Raw genomic sequence first — 17,003 nt, 5'->3', positions numbered from 1 at the left:
GGCCTCAGCGCTCGGCAACCCTGCTCTGTAACTTTACGTGATCTGCCACCTGGTGGCTGAGTCGCTGTGGTTCCTAAACGCTTCCACTTTGCAATAATCCCACTTCCAGCTGATGGTGCAATATCTAGGAGGGAAGAAACTTCACCAGCTGACTTGTTGCAGCGGTGGCATCCTATTACATTACTATTACAGCACCATGCTGGAATTCAGTGAGCTCTTTAGAACGAGCCGTTCTTTCACAAATGTTTGTAGAGGCCGACTGCATGGCTAGCTGCCGATTTTATACACCAATGGCAATGGGACTGAATGAAAAACCTGAATGCAGTGAATGAGAGATGTGGCCCAATACTTTTGTCCATATAGTGTATCGTACCGGTATGTCTTATATGATTGTACCTATAAACTAAGTTGTGAATAATATTCCTGAACTCTCGTCATAATCATCACCACCACTCTCATTCCTCACCAGAAGTGAACAGTACCAAGGCACAATTTTGAGGCTCTGGCACTTATTCCCATTTTGCGAGACTTTAACCTTTAACTCCACCCCATTTCAGAGGGAAATATTGTACTTTTTGCTGCACTCCATTTTTCTGATGGCTGCAGCTACTGGTTACTTTGCAAAGTAAGATTTTACATGCAATATCTTGCAATCTGATACATTGTTAGAGTGTAAATGAGCTAACAGTATATAGGTTAATGCTTCATTAATTTAACACTTTTCACTCCTCATATTTAAGTACAGTTTACCATCCAGCCTCTTACCTAAGTGTCATTTGAATGCATGACTTTTACTTTGAAGAGAATATTTTCAAAATATGGTATTACTACTTTCTTTAAATAATGGTTTTTTGGGTACTTTTCCATCACTGACTTGCACAGTGAAGCATAATTTAGTTTCCAAAGTGGGGTCCTGCACCTAAAGTGATCCTTGATGGAAAAAGGCTCCAGGAGGCCCCAAGAAAATTGAGGAACAGTTTGATTTCACTATATTGTTATGCTCAGTAACCAGTGAGATGATGGATAACTCTGAACATTTTGATTGCAGGTGTCACTGCCCCACTGTTACCTCCTCATCTACAGTGATATAAAAAAAACAAAAACAACAACAACAACAAAAAAAAAAACAATATCTTTTCAGGCATCTGGAACAAATCTATTTGGGGAGCCTTGACATAACCGTGCTCGGGAACACCCTGACATTATCTTGGGTCAACTCCAGCAGGGATTCCCAGCCTCTTTTTTTTACCCACAGGACCCATTAACTCACTCCACATCATCATCACCACCTCCACACCTTCCATCGCGCCATCATTTACACAGACAGCGCTCATACTTAGCTCAGTAAAGGTCAGTGAAACCAGGCCTGGGATTTAATGACATTTACTTTACTTGAGGAAATATCCCCAGGTGCACGACTTTTTTTGGCATATTTGAAGACCAGCAGGGGTGTTAAAGTCCCAAGGGTGGGAATCTGGCCTACATTTTGAACTGAGGTGCCTAGTCTGGCATCCTTCACCATGAGACCTAAATGTAAAGTCATCTGTCTCTGTAATTACTGTAAAGGCCACAATTGTCTCACATTTGCAGCCCACCAGTACTGTACAGAAGCAGAACAGACAGAAGGGCCCCGCCTCCCTCAGTATAGGGCCCCCACAACCAATCCGTTTTTTTTTTTTTTTTTTTTGAAATCTAAATTAAATTCTTGTGAAAGATGTCTGAATGCAGCCCCTGACACTAATCCAACATTACTGATCTGATGTTTAAATATGTCATTTTTATTATATAAATATAGTTTTCATGTTTTTTGTTTGTTCGTTTCTTCTTGCTAATTTTCTGGGAATTTAGGATTTTGTTTTTGTGTGCAGATTTTCTGGTAACCATCCCTTTTCTGTGCTCAGTTTTTCTCAACGCTCATGATTTGATTTCACTTGCTTTCTTTCAAAAACGAAGGAGAAATCGTGACAAGGAAATTAGCAAGAAATTACCCCCAAATTAGAAAAAAAAAGGTACACAATTGGAAATTGTAAAAATTATCCAATTATCAAAACTGAAAAAAAAAAAAAAAAAAACTAAAATTATACACAGTATGATAAATGTAAAATTATATTATACTATCTATCCATGGTAAACCCCCCACCCCCCTCCTCCCCACACCCCCAATTTCTATCATTCTTCTTCTTCTTATTATTATTATTATGCCTTGGGCCCCCAGATGGCTCGGGACAGCACTACTGCACAGTAATTAAGAGCACACATAGTCACTATCTATCTATCTATCTATCTATCTATCTATCTGTCTATCTATCTATCGAGCCATAAATGAGACGAGACAGAGACATAGATGTTTCTTTTACCTGTGCATCTGTGCTTTTTATTGCAATAATATATCTGCATGTTGATAGATACCCACACACACACATTGTCAATGGTCAGAACAAAAAAAAAAAAAAAAAAAGCTTTGGACAACGAGCACTGAACACATGACATGAGAAAAACCCACAAATCACACCAACTGACTAAACCTGGTTTCACATGCGCACTCACACATTTGAACACACTGTCGCATGCTCACACGTTCATCCACACACACACACATTCATCCATCCACCCACACACACGCACAATGGACACATGCAGAATTTAGTTTCCCACACAAGCTAACACAAGCTCGCATGAAGAACGGATGTGATAAGTACTAAAGGTTTTTTTTCATTGTTTCCATGTCAAAAGTGCTGATTTTTTTTTTCTGAAACACTGATGATGCCATACCTACACACACCAGCTAGACTGAACTGTACTGTACGCTACACAGACAGACAGGCCAACGATCCAACATTTACTTTCACTACTGAAGTCACCTGGTGAAGTCAACATCTCCAGAGCTATGGGAAGGGAAAATCATACTGATCATAGTTTGAGACTGATATTTAAATAACTTTCATGATATAGTGTTTTTTAAATATATATACTATGTACAAGAAATAAATAACATACATTTAAAGGGCTTACATTTACACATTAAACAGCTTTTTGAACATCCACTACATAACTCACTAAAAGCCTCTCATAGATTGACATCTTAATATTCAAACGGCTTGAGGATTCGTGTCATTTTTGTATGTATACCACATATATTGTTCCTGTTTCCGAGTATACATATTGTACTAACGATAACTACCCCAAGCGGGACGAGAGATATGCAACAAATACAACAAATACGTGAAGCTAAAAACATACATGGCAATATATATTTTTTTTCCATTTTGTTTTACACACGATGCACAAGACAGCACTTTTTTGCGGTCCCCTATTGCAACTTCTTTACAGACGACAGATGTTTTTTTAACAGTACAATTCCCCGTACAATTTTTCTGTGATATGTCAGTAAGTGTTGTTGGTCATGATGAAGATGAGGAGGAGGAAGGACGGTGATGCTGGGCATAGCTGTGGCTACTGAGACATGCTGTGATTATAGGAACCGTGTATTCTTCTCTTTGAAAGGGTGTATAGATAGATAGATATAGACGGATGGATGGATCACTGGGTGAACAGACAGCTGGATAGATGATGGGAGACGGATTTCTTCTTTTTTTTCCCTCTCTCCGCCACTTCCTCCTCTTTCTCATGGTGGCCTGTTGGTGATGTGATGACAGCCTCCTCCATTCTTCCAAAGCCCTCTACTCATAGAAGCTGCGATCACTAGAAAAAACAGAAAGGGAGGACGTTTTTCAGTTTTTACGTGAGCTATGTTGCGTTTTTCTCCCACCCAAGAAAGACTGCCGATGGATGAAGAACCCTTCGCCGGCCCTGGAGTACTCACACAACACCAGCACAATGCGGGGCCGTGTCTGGAGCGAAACAAAAAACGACGAGCAGGATTTAACGGGCTATAAAACAAGAAGAAAACCACAGTGTGGAACCCTTTCACATTGTCCTGTGGTAGCATTTGCACTCTCGATCCTGCATATGGGGTGTAACACAGTTTTTTTGCTGCTTAATATGTGCATGCTCCATCCACATAAAGTTTGCTCAGAGTATATATTACAGTCGTGCTGAATGGCAGTCTTGTGATATTCAAGCTGTAAAAGTTAAAATATACTGAACAATCATAAAGCCATACAGAACTGGCTACTTATCAACTCCAGTGCTATGAGTCATAAAACTTGTCTGGACAGGAGAATAAAGGTCAGGGATGATAAAAAAAAAAAAAAAATGCACTGCTGCATGACATCTGCAGTGTCATGTGACATAAAGTATTGTGAAAGTCATATTAAATCAAAGCAGCTGTTAAGAGGGATGAAAGGAAATGGTGGAGGGCTGGTGCTGAGTTCACACCATAGAAGATACACTGAGTATACAAAATATCATAAATTAATCTGCAATACCCATTTCAGTCATGACAGGGAAATCCAGAAGGAAGGGAGGAGACAGGATAAAGATTTTTGTTTTTTTTTTTAAGAACTGTGATGAGTGAAACATGGATTGTGTGGAAGGATGTGCAACTCAATATTAGGAAAGGGATCCTAATATTTTGTACTCTCAGTGTTTAAAGTGTGATAAAGAGATACAACAAGAAGTACAGAGACTAAAACAAAATGAAATCATTAATTTGATAGAGCTACCAATGCTACTGCAATCAAGAGCCTAAATTAGCATGGAAAATAGGTGTATTGATTCCACGCTAATAGCTAAATAGCTAACTACAGAGCCCTGTCCCCTAAAAATTTTGTTCTCATACAGTGAAACTGCATTCTCACTTTTGTTTTGAGGGGAACATATCTTTGTTAGGGATTACGTTTGTTTGCAATGTATAGCAAGTTTGTAATCCCTTAGTTTCATGGTTGCACAAGAATGTAGGTGGGGTTGGCAGATGGGTCAAACAGTGGACTTATATCTGAGTTTGAGTCCAGCACAAACCTTAATCAAGTGTTTTTTATGCCCAAACCCAACCTTTCCTTTACCTTAACCAATTAGTTTTTATGTCTAAACCTAATCTTTGCCTAACCTTAACCAAGTAGTTTTTATGTCTAAACCTAACCTTTGCCTAACCTTAAGCAAGTAGTTTTTATGTCTAAACCTCACCTTTGCCTACGCTTAAGCAAGTACTTTTGGTGGCTAAAGTAACAAAACTGGCTAAAATGCCACATGACATGATACACAAGTTATCATTCATTCATTCATCTTCTAAACCGCTTATCCTCACTAGGGTCGCGGGGTACACAAGTTATGTTGATTACAAATGTACTTTTGACGCGTCAGAAACAAATGTAATCCATGGCGAAACACCTTTACCCCTAAACATAATTAAGAATGCAGTTTGGTTTGATGGGAACATAATTTTTAGGAGACAGGGTTGAACTACAAGTGTTGTTTTTCACTTCTAGCCTAGCCACTAGCCTCATCACTTTGTTGTTGACCTTACCAGTGAACAGCGAGAGTGACCGATGGCTTAAATTCGGATTTGATCGCCTTCATTCACCCTGGTGATTGCAAAATAAAGCCATTAAAAGTCAGTTTGGTGAGAAGAATTCACTAACTGGTAGCCTTTGTCTGCAAAACCAGCACATCTACTGCATGTGTGTAGTCTGGAAGTATGAGACTAAATTATTAAATAAATAAATAAATATTCCTTTGTGACAATGCTGAGCCACATTTTATGTGTATTCTGTCAATCATGTTTATGGAAATGATGACAGGTAACTGAGTTGAAATGTGTGTCTGTGTGTAGAGAGGGTCCTATGGTCAAATAAACAAAATGACAGGATGATAATGAAGTAAAGAAACAAGGATGAGGATGAGAAATAGGAAAGGAAATTATTGGGTGGCTGAGCCATGACAGTGGAGGTGATTGGTTCTGAGCGGCTGTACTCACGCCCCCTCGTCTCTGAGCAGAGACAGAAACTTGGTCACTCTGTATTCCTGATCCATCTGGAGGCATAGAGAGAGCGAGAGAGACAGACAGACACAGACACATTTAGTCACAGTCTGTTGACAGTGGAAACAACCAAATATGTAAAAGTCAATATAAAGCCCATGCTGTTGCGTCACACGTCTCCTAGCAACAGCAGCCAGCACCCTCATGGAGGTAACAAAGAGATAACGGACAAGAACAAAATTGTGTAGGTGGAGATCCAGGAGTGCCATATGTCAAATCTGATAAGGTATATTTGTTTCCAGATTTAGCTTTGTGGGACACAGGGAACTGCTCTGTACATCTAAATGCTCGGAGGCAATGTCCATGCTACAACAACAAAAAGTTTCCTGTCTGCACTGGCTTCTGCCTGAGCATGACCACATGACAATGATACATAAGCATTTTTGAAATTGCACATGTCATCACATCACTGATTAGATCTTCATTCACAGTAGTTAAATGTACCATTTTAGGGTGGACGGATACAGTTTGAATTGTAAACAGTTTCATTTTTGGCTTCTTTACTTAGCTATGGCTACCCGACCAGGTAGTATGACAAAATCAGTCAGGCGCATCAGTGGTGAAATGATGGTACAGATGGTACAGAAATTAACCATGTTTATTCAATTCTCTAAAAGAGGACTGACAACCGTCCAGGTTTTTCCTGGATTTTGCTTATCTGTCCCGGAAAAATGAATTTCATTGCAGGACAAAAAATGTCCCAGATACTGAGCGGTTTTGAGGTTTGCATGCATTTAGCCGACCTCTTCAAGTATGTTCTTTGGTATTTTCCCAAATGGAATGTAACCCAATCAAATACATTCCAGTTAGAGAATGATTTCCATTGGTTTAATCTGTTTCAGAAAGGCATGCTCTGACACATTTCAGGTATCACCATGTAGCCAAGAGATGAGATGAGATGAGATGAGATGATGAGAAGTCATCATTGAAAAGACCATTTTTGTGACATTATGCACCACTGACTCAATAAAAAGGGTCATACGCTTATTTACATGTAAAGTACTTATTAAAATTAACAATGATAGAATAGATTAATAGGAAATAGAGGATGCATCAAAAATTTCATGGTTGACTTTCCCTATATGGCTCACTATAATGTGAGTATTATTATTATTATTATTTTATTTTGAGCGAAGCACCTCTATGAGCTCAGGTGAAATTCACTCCCTCACAGAGGCACAGGTAGCTACAGGTGTGGTAAAAGTAAATGAACCATTATTGGCACTTCAAAAACTGAAAAAGCATCTTTGTGTTTCTGCAAGCATTGTGATGGTAATCCAATGACAATCTCTAGCTGGAATATATGCTGCTGGGTCAAAGCCAGCGTGTTACAGTCAGGTTATGGAGCACACCCGGTCATTCAGGTAACAAGTTTAATCCCACATGTATCTAAAATACATCTAATATTGCGCTATTAAGTTGACCATGTGCGCAGGTGTTCAGTTATTTTATCAGGTAGTTATTTATGCCTTGGCATAGTTATTTATGTCAGTCCGCCTCCTGATGCACACATCTCCACAGATGCCAGCGTTACAAATCTGTGCTCCCTGGATGTGTGTCTTGACTCGTTGAAATAAATCATGGTGCTGCATTTTATGTGGGTTTTCAGATTAGTTTTATGCAAAAAAAAAAAAAAGCACTGGAGCTTCCAGCAGAACTTTGTGCTTGACAATCCGCGTCCCACGGCAAACGACAGCAGCCCAGGTGGGTTCACTTGTCATAATAAAAAGGTTAAATATGTGTTGTACATAAATGGTAGCCCAATTAATTGTCTTTTCCCTATCAACCTGCATGAAAATTTCATTAATTTAAAGGTCTATACTTATGCTCCATTTGCCTGCTGATGGTCACTGATGCAGCTGCAACCTTGGCTATTACGCTTCTTCCATAGCAATTTTTACTTCCCCCAGAAAACAAAGAAAAAACAAATAAAAATCTAAAGCTTTTACATATAAACCCTAGCAGAGCGTGGGTGCAAATAAAGAGCGGTGCTTGACACCAATAACACTGTGTCCTTGTTAGTCATCGATTGGATGTCCAGGATTTTTACAGGACTGAGGTATGGCCACCAGAGGCTGAGTTACATCACCTAAAAGCTCTCTAGCATGTCATCAAGACCTGCTAGCAAATATGCACAATATGTGGCAAGTTATGTTTTAGCAACAACCTAAAACCTAACCTGCTTGTTTTGGATGGGAAATTTTGAATGTGTAGTCGATAGCATGTTAATACCAACTTCCTTTTTTCTTCATTTCTCTATGCACTATCAATTGTCATATGTGCCTGTCAGATTTGCCACAGCTTATGTCTTGAGCTTTTAAGACTTGCTGCTCGCTGTCACTACTATCCCTTCTTCAGTGAGTCTGCAGCTGTACCTGCAGGGACATCTCGATGAGCATGAGGAGTTTCTTGATGCCGATCCAGACACGCTTCCCTTTCATCTGATGCGCGATGTTGGCCCGCTCCTTCTCTGTGAAGCTCCCCAGCAGCTAGACAGACAGCAAAGACGTTACCACGGCATCTGCGGCTTTCAAAATGACAGATTCGACGTTTTTTAGGACATTTTTGATGCTGGCTGGAAGTTACGACCAATTTAAAACCCCAAAATAATGTAACACAGCTTGTACAACCAGCCTGTTTCCAGCTGAATAAGCCTCAGAAGTCAGACGAAACATTGACTTCAGATCTGGAATTCTGGATCAAACACTTTTTCTCTTTGGGGAAAATCCATGGGGTTTTCACATAATCATTCCTGTCACAGTCTGTGATTTAAGTTGGCGTTTAAAACTTGGACGTTTTTATCTGCACAGTTTTCTCTTAAATTGGACCGGATCCACTGAATTCTGCTGCTGCTTTCCAACTCAAACAACTATTTTGCTAAGAAACAATAACACTGTGGCACACACTGAGTACATGGCTGGCTGTTCTGTAACAGACTTTGCCCGCAAAATTTACAACTCATTCTAGCTTGCTGCTCAGACATAAAAAATATCGCTAGCTACCGTTTGTTCTGTTTGCTCAGGGGTGAAAACAAAAGAATTAAGAAGAAAAGAGTCTCTGCAGTTCTGGTCATGTGCAGTAGGTCATCATGATTGCCTAACAACTTTGCCATCAGGAATTTGTTTTTTAAAACTACATCAATTGCGCTTAGGTTTAAGAAATGTGTGATTTTTATTTATTTTTTTTTTTCATACACAAACATCCCAATGTCATAAAGTATTTTGAAGAAATCAGGAAAACCCTATTTCTTTCTCCCACAGAGGATCTATTTTTTGATGTGGAAAACCAAAAAATGCTACCTAACAATCCAGAGACAACTGACGACATGATTACTGAGGCTTGTGCAGCTGAATAATGTCCTGAGACTGTAAACAGTTTGTATGAGGAAAAGTACCATGTGAAGTAAATTATTAAAGACCATGGATTGTGTTTAGCAAAGCAGACAATAGGAACAAAACAAACAAAAAAAGTAGTAGTGCTAATAACCCTGTTCTTTATTAAAAATTATTTATTTTTGCACCTCTTACATTTGTAATTAAGGCATTTTAAATCTCGCCAGTACTTTCATTTTAGTGCATTTACTTTAAGTTTTTTTTTTTTTCAAGGACCAGCACAAAATACCAAGGTTACAGAGCCTTGGCCCGTACTTTGTTTGTATGCTCGTGTGTGCATTCTTGGGGATAGGGAGGTGGTTATGCATAATTCATAATTCACTAGATGCACATGTTTGCGTGTCTGCATGTGTGTGTGTGTGTGTGTGTGTGTGTGTGTGTGTCTGTGTGTGCGTGTCTGTGTGTGAATTTGACTGCAGTTTCTTTGTGTGTGTCCTTGCATGTGTGTCTGCGCACAGTCCAGAGCACATTTCCCTTCAAGCGTCCAAGAATGTGTGTGTGTGCATGTGTGTGTGTATGTGTGTGTCTGTTTGTGTGTGTGTGTGTGTGTGTGTTCATACCTCCAGGGCATCGACTAGCTGCTCCCCAGTAGAGATGTTGGGGATGTGAATGGTGGTGCTGAAGGCGTCTAACATCTCCATCTCCTGCAGGACGTCCTTCCGACTGGTGGTACCGATGATCAGCAGCTTCCGACCCTGCAGGGACAGAGAGAGAGAGAGAGAGAGAGAGAGAGAGAGAGAGAGAGAGAGAGAGAGAGAGAGAGAGAGAGAGAGAGAGAGAGAAATACGAATATACTCTAAATATAATGTCCATTTTGTGCTTTTTGTTTCCATTGTATTTTTCTTCCTGCTTTTTGTTCATATCTTTTGTCCAAATCTTCAACTGCTGATAAGCTGGTTTGCCAGTGACAATTATTTACAGCTTGTGAGAGTTGATTGGACTGTTTATTACACTGGAGTGGCTGTTAAAACTATCTCAAGTGTTCAATTGACTCTGATGGGTTTGGACTGATTACAGTTCTGTCAAGATACTGATCTTTACACTTTTATAGTTTAATTAGCACTGATAACTTTGTTGTGCAGCTGATTTTTTGATGAGAAGATTCACACGGTTAGGGTTAGGTAGCTGTGAGCTCACAAACCTATCATTCCAGTTTCTGTGGCTCTATTTAATGAGATACCTACTCATACAGTGGTAGTTGCTAATCCATATAAGTGTGGTAGATCCTCCAAGTCTGACCTGTCAGCTCCTTTCCTGTCGTGAGAACGAGCGCTTGGCCAGGACTGTTCTTATCCAAAATGAATGAAGTGTACTTGGCCCAGCAAACAACACGCATTCGGCAACCCAAAATGCTTTGTCCCATGTTGATTTACATAAACACACTAGTCAGGTGGATGAATCTGGGCTGTAGCCCCACTGCATAGTGACACAGTGGCAGATTTAAGAAAGAAAGTGCAGTGGATCCTTTCAAACAAGTTTTCAGCTTTAGTTCGTCGCTTGAAATCATGTTGTTTGTTGTTCCAGATCCACGTCATTCATTTTGGAGAACAGTCCCAGTTCTCATGACAGGGAAGCTGGCCAGTCTTTCTAGCAGGATCTATTACACTAACATGGAACAACAAATACCACTATATGGGTTGGGGATGGGTCATAATTTTGGAATTTTTGAAGAGTTAAAAAATTGTAAAAGGTCAAGTAGTTTATCTGATTATTGTCGTCTCTTTTAAAAATCCCTGTTAGTACCAGGTGGTGTTGGTGTTGCCATGGGACAACACCACGAGAGCTTGTGCTGTCATGTGAGTTTGGCATGTTCAGCATTCGCATTTGCTTAAGTTTTTCGAAGGAGGAAATGGACACAGTAAACACAATAAATACAAACTGTAAACAATGTAAAAAAAACAAACAAACAAACAAACAAAAAAAAAAAACACTGTTCAACGTAGTCATTTAAGAATGCTTAAAAACCATATGTCATTGTTACCTCTGATAAAAATCTGATCTACCACCAGAGAATGGTGCCTGCTTCCTCCCTCCATAACGGATGGGTGAAGCTGAAAAAATTCTCACAAGTGGCCAGTTTTCTCCCTGAATACTGAATTGCAATTTGTTGGAAATGCCCATGCATAATATGGGTAAAAACCCAAATCATCAGTTTAAAACTAAAAATCCATACTTTTCGTTCCCGGCAGCGAACTATTGCAAAGATGGTGAAGCATCTCAAATCTACCAGAGTGAAAATACCATCGACCAACCAGGCAACATTAACAGATATTATTTAATGGAGAGTTGAGATTTGAAAGTAGAATAGCATAGGGCGATGTAAATATGTTGATGAAACAGCAGGTTCACAGTAAGCAGCACTGTGTGGGTCACTCCACTTGTACAAAGATGATCTTACATGTAGTGCTAGTTAATGTATCTGTATCTGAGACGGCAGCTGGAGCACCTGCGCTTGATTAAGTTGATTTGTACTGGATTGGCTCGGTTTTGAAAAGATGATACAGGCACTTTATCAGCACTGCCAGCCGATAAGCTGAATGATACTTTGGACGTTGGACAATAGCAGAATATGTGGCCATACACACTGATATCATAATAGTATACTAAAGGTACAGTATGTACAGTTGAAGTGAGGACTGTTTAGACTCAACTGACAATAAACATGGAATAAGAACAACATTTTACGATTCCATGTAAATGATTCTCATTGTTGGCTTGCCTCAATGATAAATTAAATACTTGTTCTATGTTGTTTGCCAGTGTTAACTGATTTTACTTGAATCAACCCTCAGTTTTGCGCAGTGCACCTTTAATTGCAAAACAAAACCAAAAACGAAGTAACTGAAAAAGTAATGAGAACTCAGTGGTAACCAGTCGTGGACTGATTCCAATATGGTGCTGATAATTAATGATTACATAACTGTCATGCTACTTTGCTCACTCTGCTGTTGCAGTCATTATAGATGGCTTGGAATAAGGCACAGTATGATTAAATATGAGTATCTCCTGACCTTGGGTGGAGGTTTCTTCAGCAGCACCAGCAGAGCCTGCAGCACCAGGTTGGAGAAACGGGGGCCGATGGGGACGTAGTCCAGCAGACGCTCGATGTCGTCCACCACCACGCAGCTGAGCTGGGACTTGTAGGCATCATCAAATACCTGAGATGGGGAGGGGAGAGGCAGATGTGGAAGAAAGAGGGAAAGCAGGAGGCAAATGTAAAGGGGAGGAAGAGAGGAAGGAAGGAATAGGGTAGGATGGAGGATGGAGGGATGATGGAAATTATTGAAGGATAAGGAGGAGAGAAGACAGCAATTGAGGGAAGGAAGGTGGGAGACAGTGGCATTTATAGACCCCAGATAGAAGTTTTATAGCTACGTTTGGGAACAAAGACCATGTCTAGAGCACATCCCATTACTGTGCAAAAAGTATTTAGGCACACCTTATTTGCTCCTTTCCCTTTTGTCTCAGTTTGTACATCTCTCCCTCCGAAAAAACCCTTTTCTCCTCTGTCTCCATTGTTTGAATACAGGAACCACTGGGGGCTCAACTCTCGCCTCCCCTGGTCCATCAACATACTCCATCTATCCATCCACCTGTCCTCAACCCTGATTTTTTCCCTCATTCCTTCATTCCTCAACCCTCATCCTCCATCCCTCCATCCCTTCACTCCCATCCCTTCATCCCTTCATCCCTTCATCCCTTGACCCTCTTCCCTGCTTCCCCTCATCCCTCACACCCATCTCTCATCCCTTAACCCTCATCCCTAGTTCCTTTCATCCCTCACCCTCATCCTGCCATCCCTTCATCCCTCACACACATCCCTCCATCCCTTGAACCTCATCCCTACTTCCCTTCTTCCCTCTTCTTCTCCTCCATCCATACTCTGCAGTAAACTAATCTAACTAACTAACTAACTAACTAACTAACTAACTAACTAACTAACTAACTAATCCAAATCCATATCTTACTGGCGTGGTTTTTGCCAGCACATAGTAGCAAAACAGCTATCATTGTCCATATTCACCCACACTTACAGTTAGAGTTACATTCTTTGTTGCTGTTAAAATTCGAGTTTAAAATTCAACAAATTTAAATAAAAATTCTTAAATTGGAATAAAATAACCATAGTCAAAACCCATGTGCATTCAGGATAGTGGAAAAGAAAGGGTTTAACAGAATAAATAATTCCAGAGGCCACTGCCCTGAATAAAAATGTGATCTTTGTCAGCCTATTTGAAAAAAAAAAAAAAAAAAAAAAAGGGAGGGTGGGGGTTTAAAAATAAAATAAAGGCTACCCACCTTTTTGATTGCCTGGCACTTGGAAATCTCGGAGTGTCCAATCATCTTGTCTGGGGAGCAGATCTTGATGAAGGGGAACTGAGAGTCCTCTGCAATTTTAGCTGCCAAGGCTGTCTTTCCACTGTGGGGTGGACCTGGGAAGAGAGTGTGTGTGTGTATGTGTGTATGTGTGTGTGTGAGTGTGTGTGTGTGTGTGTGTGTATGGAGTGGTGATGGTTGGATGAGGGGCAGTATGAAAGAGCAAGAAGCAACAGATGAAAGAGTTGTTCCACTTTGATTCGAACTGTTTGACAAAACTATCCGCTGACCGTTTGACAAACCACTTCCTGCAGTAGAAGTGCGTGATTGAAGCAGAATTAATGCTTGAAGGGGGATTTCTTCAATAACTGTACAAGGTTACAATGAACTATTTGTGTGCGTGTGCGCAACTAAGCTCTGTAGTTAAAAATACAGTCTTTATATTCTGAGTGCCATCAGCCTCAAGGAACCACTGGCATTTAATGTTTTCAATGTATTTTTCTGTTTTTCTGTTTAAGTGATCTGAAAATTAATATTTACAGTGTTCCCACTGATCAGAGGTGTAGTCAAGACAGGGAAAATCAGGAAACTGATCAATAATCTGGAAATATCAGGAAATATAAGCACATTTTAGAAATGTCCACTTCACACCAGAATTTTACTGCTTCATTGCAGATTAGATGGTAGTTTTCAGCTTTTTTTCTCCACAGAAACCAGACTGTTTAGTCATTTACAACTTTTATGAGGTGAAAAACAACATTAACAAGCCAGGAAGAGGAAGAAGAAGAAGAAAAAAAGTGTTTAGGTCACTGCTGCACTCCAACCTAGTTATGGAAAATTATGAAAACGTCGTGGAATTTTATATCATGACCAAGATGGGAACCCTGGATTTAATTTAGAGTGTATAAATATAACATTTAACATGTGAGTTTGCAAGTAATTACTTTTCTGAATGTTTCTTCAGCCAAAGTTCAGTAACACAGCTGCGAGTGTGTGGGTGTTTTACAGCGTGTGAGTGTGTGTGTTAAGTGTTTGTTTATCGTCTTACCCTCCAGTAACACAGCCACCAGCGGTGTGCGGTCGCTGTTCTTGGTCTGCTGCACCAGCAGCTCCCCGTCATCCAGGACGTGGGTGACGGGATCGCCCCACTTGATGATGCCGTTCATGATGTAGCTGGCGTAATCCTCCTGGTTCGTACCAAACGCCTGCAGAGAACAGAGTTTTCTTTGATTTTATTCGCTTTTTGTCTTTGGTCTAAGGCAGCGGTTCTCAACCTGGGGTCTGGGTGGATTGCAGGGTTCCCCAGAAAAGGAATGTTTTAATTTCACCATTATTTCATTGACTAGAGGTTAGCCCAATGAGGGAATGTATAAGAATTTCACACTTCTCACTGTTCATATGCCAGTCTACAGTACAAGACAGTTCTGGAATCACTAAATATTATCATATGAGCATCCCTGAGACTACATCTTCTTAAGCACATCAAAAACTCAAATTTTCTTTTCCTCAAATAGGGTGAACACTATGGAAGCCCAAAAAGCTCATGGATTCACCAATTTAATTTCCTTTGTTTCCCCATGATAGCCAGTTACTTTTGTTTTCTTGATATGTGGAGTTATTTATGACATCATGTTTGTTTCCCAAGTGACTGAGAGTGATTTTCTTGAAAGCAATACTCTGCTTTGCCTAGATAATGAGTGAAATGTGCAAGCCAACACTCGACATGCCTTACACGCCTTCAGGAAGCCCTGAACGCAGATGTACGCAAGCCGTCTTCTACACTTGCACTGTGCTTTTGTGCAAGTTCTATTTTAAATTGGTGTTTGTATGAACTGGTGAAATGATGACATGTGTGCACGTTGCTTTATCAAGATCTGAGATTAATTATGTCTTTATCTTGGGAAAACAATGTTTCATCGTCTTGAGATCTCATGAAAATGATCCCGTTATCAGGAAAACAATGACATCAATTTGTTATCTTGCAATAATGACATACTTAACTCAAAATCTTGAGATAACAAATAAAATTAACTTATCACAAGAAACTGGCATAAATAAAATATGTGAATCCATGGGCTTTTTTGTAGAAAAAACCTTAATGTTCTATGGAAGAGCTTTGGTTGTACACGGAGGTCAAAGTGTTGTACATGTGGAGATGTTCTGCCCTGAGGAAGAGAGAGCCCATACAGAAACTGTACGTACTGGTTTGATGTCGTTGTTGAGAGATCCCATGAAGTCATCTCGGCTGACCTGCAGCTTCTCTGCCCGCTCCATGTCCACTTCCACTGTGGATGTAGCCTGGGGAAACACACACACACACACACCAAGATTATCAGACTTAACTAAAACTACAGGAAAAACCAAAACTAGGTACAAAAAATAAATAAATAAAAACTTAAATGGTATTGTTCTATTAAAAAATGAACCAAAATAAAATAAAAATAGAAAATGTCTTTAGTTTTAGTCTTTGTCAGTTTGGTCACATTTGTCAGCACAACCAGCATGAGGAGGCCTTGGTGCTGGTGTTTTAGTGAGACTAGGATGCCAATATGACTGGGAGAACTGCCTTCTCAAAGCTTTGGATTGGAATACCTATTCTGACAAATATCCCTTGCATTAGGATTAAAAAAAAAAAAAAAAAAAAAAAACTAAAACTAATACTGAAACTAATAATAACTAAACTAAAATGAAACATTTTGAAACAATAAAAACTAAAATGAAACAAGCACTCCCACTCTGGAAACTAACTGAGATTAAACTGAATAAAAAACAGAAATTAAAAAAGAAACAAAAGTAAAAACTAATGAAACATACAAAGCTATAATAACTCTCTCTATCTCACAAACACTCATTCATCGCTCCGCGGTGTTGAGGCGAGCTGGTGACTTGAAGATGCAAGGCTTCGTCCCCACAGCAGTGACCCGACACCGAAATGATCCAAAGCTAAAGAGACAACACATCTGCGAGCCTTGCCCATGTGTGTCTGACGTGACAGCAGGACATGTCAGTCAGGAGAGGATTCAGTTCGACTCTAATAACTAACCCTAATCCTAACACAATTAAAATAATAATGTACGGCCCTGGGAGGGGAGGAATATGTATTATAGAGCAAAGACAAAGTAAAATCTTCAGGAGGAAATAAAATAAAAATTTAAAAAAAAAAAAAAAAAAAAAAAAAAAACAATCCTAGGCATTTTCAAGTATTCCTTCTTGTCGACTATGAGCAACATAAAAGCATAGGAAACAACAGACAAATAATAAAGAAAATTGTATTTTCTTGAATTATCTTAATTTGTTTGTCTGTTGTTTCCTGTGTTTTTATGTTGCTTAGAAATTAAAGTCATAAAGACATACAG

General features: G+C 39.7%; 1 protein-coding gene across 2 annotated transcripts in view; it reads right to left on the bottom strand.

Moving 5' to 3' along the window:
* Positions 1-2,446: 2,446 nt before the first annotated feature.
* The window catches only part of nsfa (N-ethylmaleimide-sensitive factor a), a 62,005-nt gene continuing 47,448 nt past the window's right edge, over positions 2,447-17,003 (bottom strand). The window contains exons 13-21 of one of the 2 annotated variants that reach the window (XM_030057312.1): positions 15,850-15,945; positions 14,696-14,852; positions 13,630-13,763; positions 12,342-12,488; positions 9,891-10,025; positions 8,314-8,427; positions 5,876-5,931; positions 5,426-5,483; positions 2,447-3,702 (exon numbers count right to left, since the gene is read on the bottom strand). In XM_030057312.1, the coding sequence (XP_029913172.1) occupies positions 5,453-5,483; positions 5,876-5,931; positions 8,314-8,427; positions 9,891-10,025; positions 12,342-12,488; positions 13,630-13,763; positions 14,696-14,852; positions 15,850-15,945 (870 nt within the window). In that variant the 3' untranslated portion in view covers positions 2,447-3,702; positions 5,426-5,452. The remainder of the gene's footprint in view (positions 3,703-5,425; positions 5,484-5,875; positions 5,932-8,313; positions 8,428-9,890; positions 10,026-12,341; positions 12,489-13,629; positions 13,764-14,695; positions 14,853-15,849; positions 15,946-17,003) is intronic. The other variant, XM_030057313.1, reaches the window with a different exon arrangement.

This window comes from Myripristis murdjan, chromosome 8 (assembly GCF_902150065.1).
Source record: "Myripristis murdjan chromosome 8, fMyrMur1.1, whole genome shotgun sequence".
Classification (NCBI taxonomy): domain Eukaryota; kingdom Metazoa; phylum Chordata; class Actinopteri; order Holocentriformes; family Holocentridae; genus Myripristis; species Myripristis murdjan.
The sequence above is the reverse complement of the archived record's forward strand: the minus strand, read 5'-3'. Positions and strand labels throughout refer to the sequence as shown.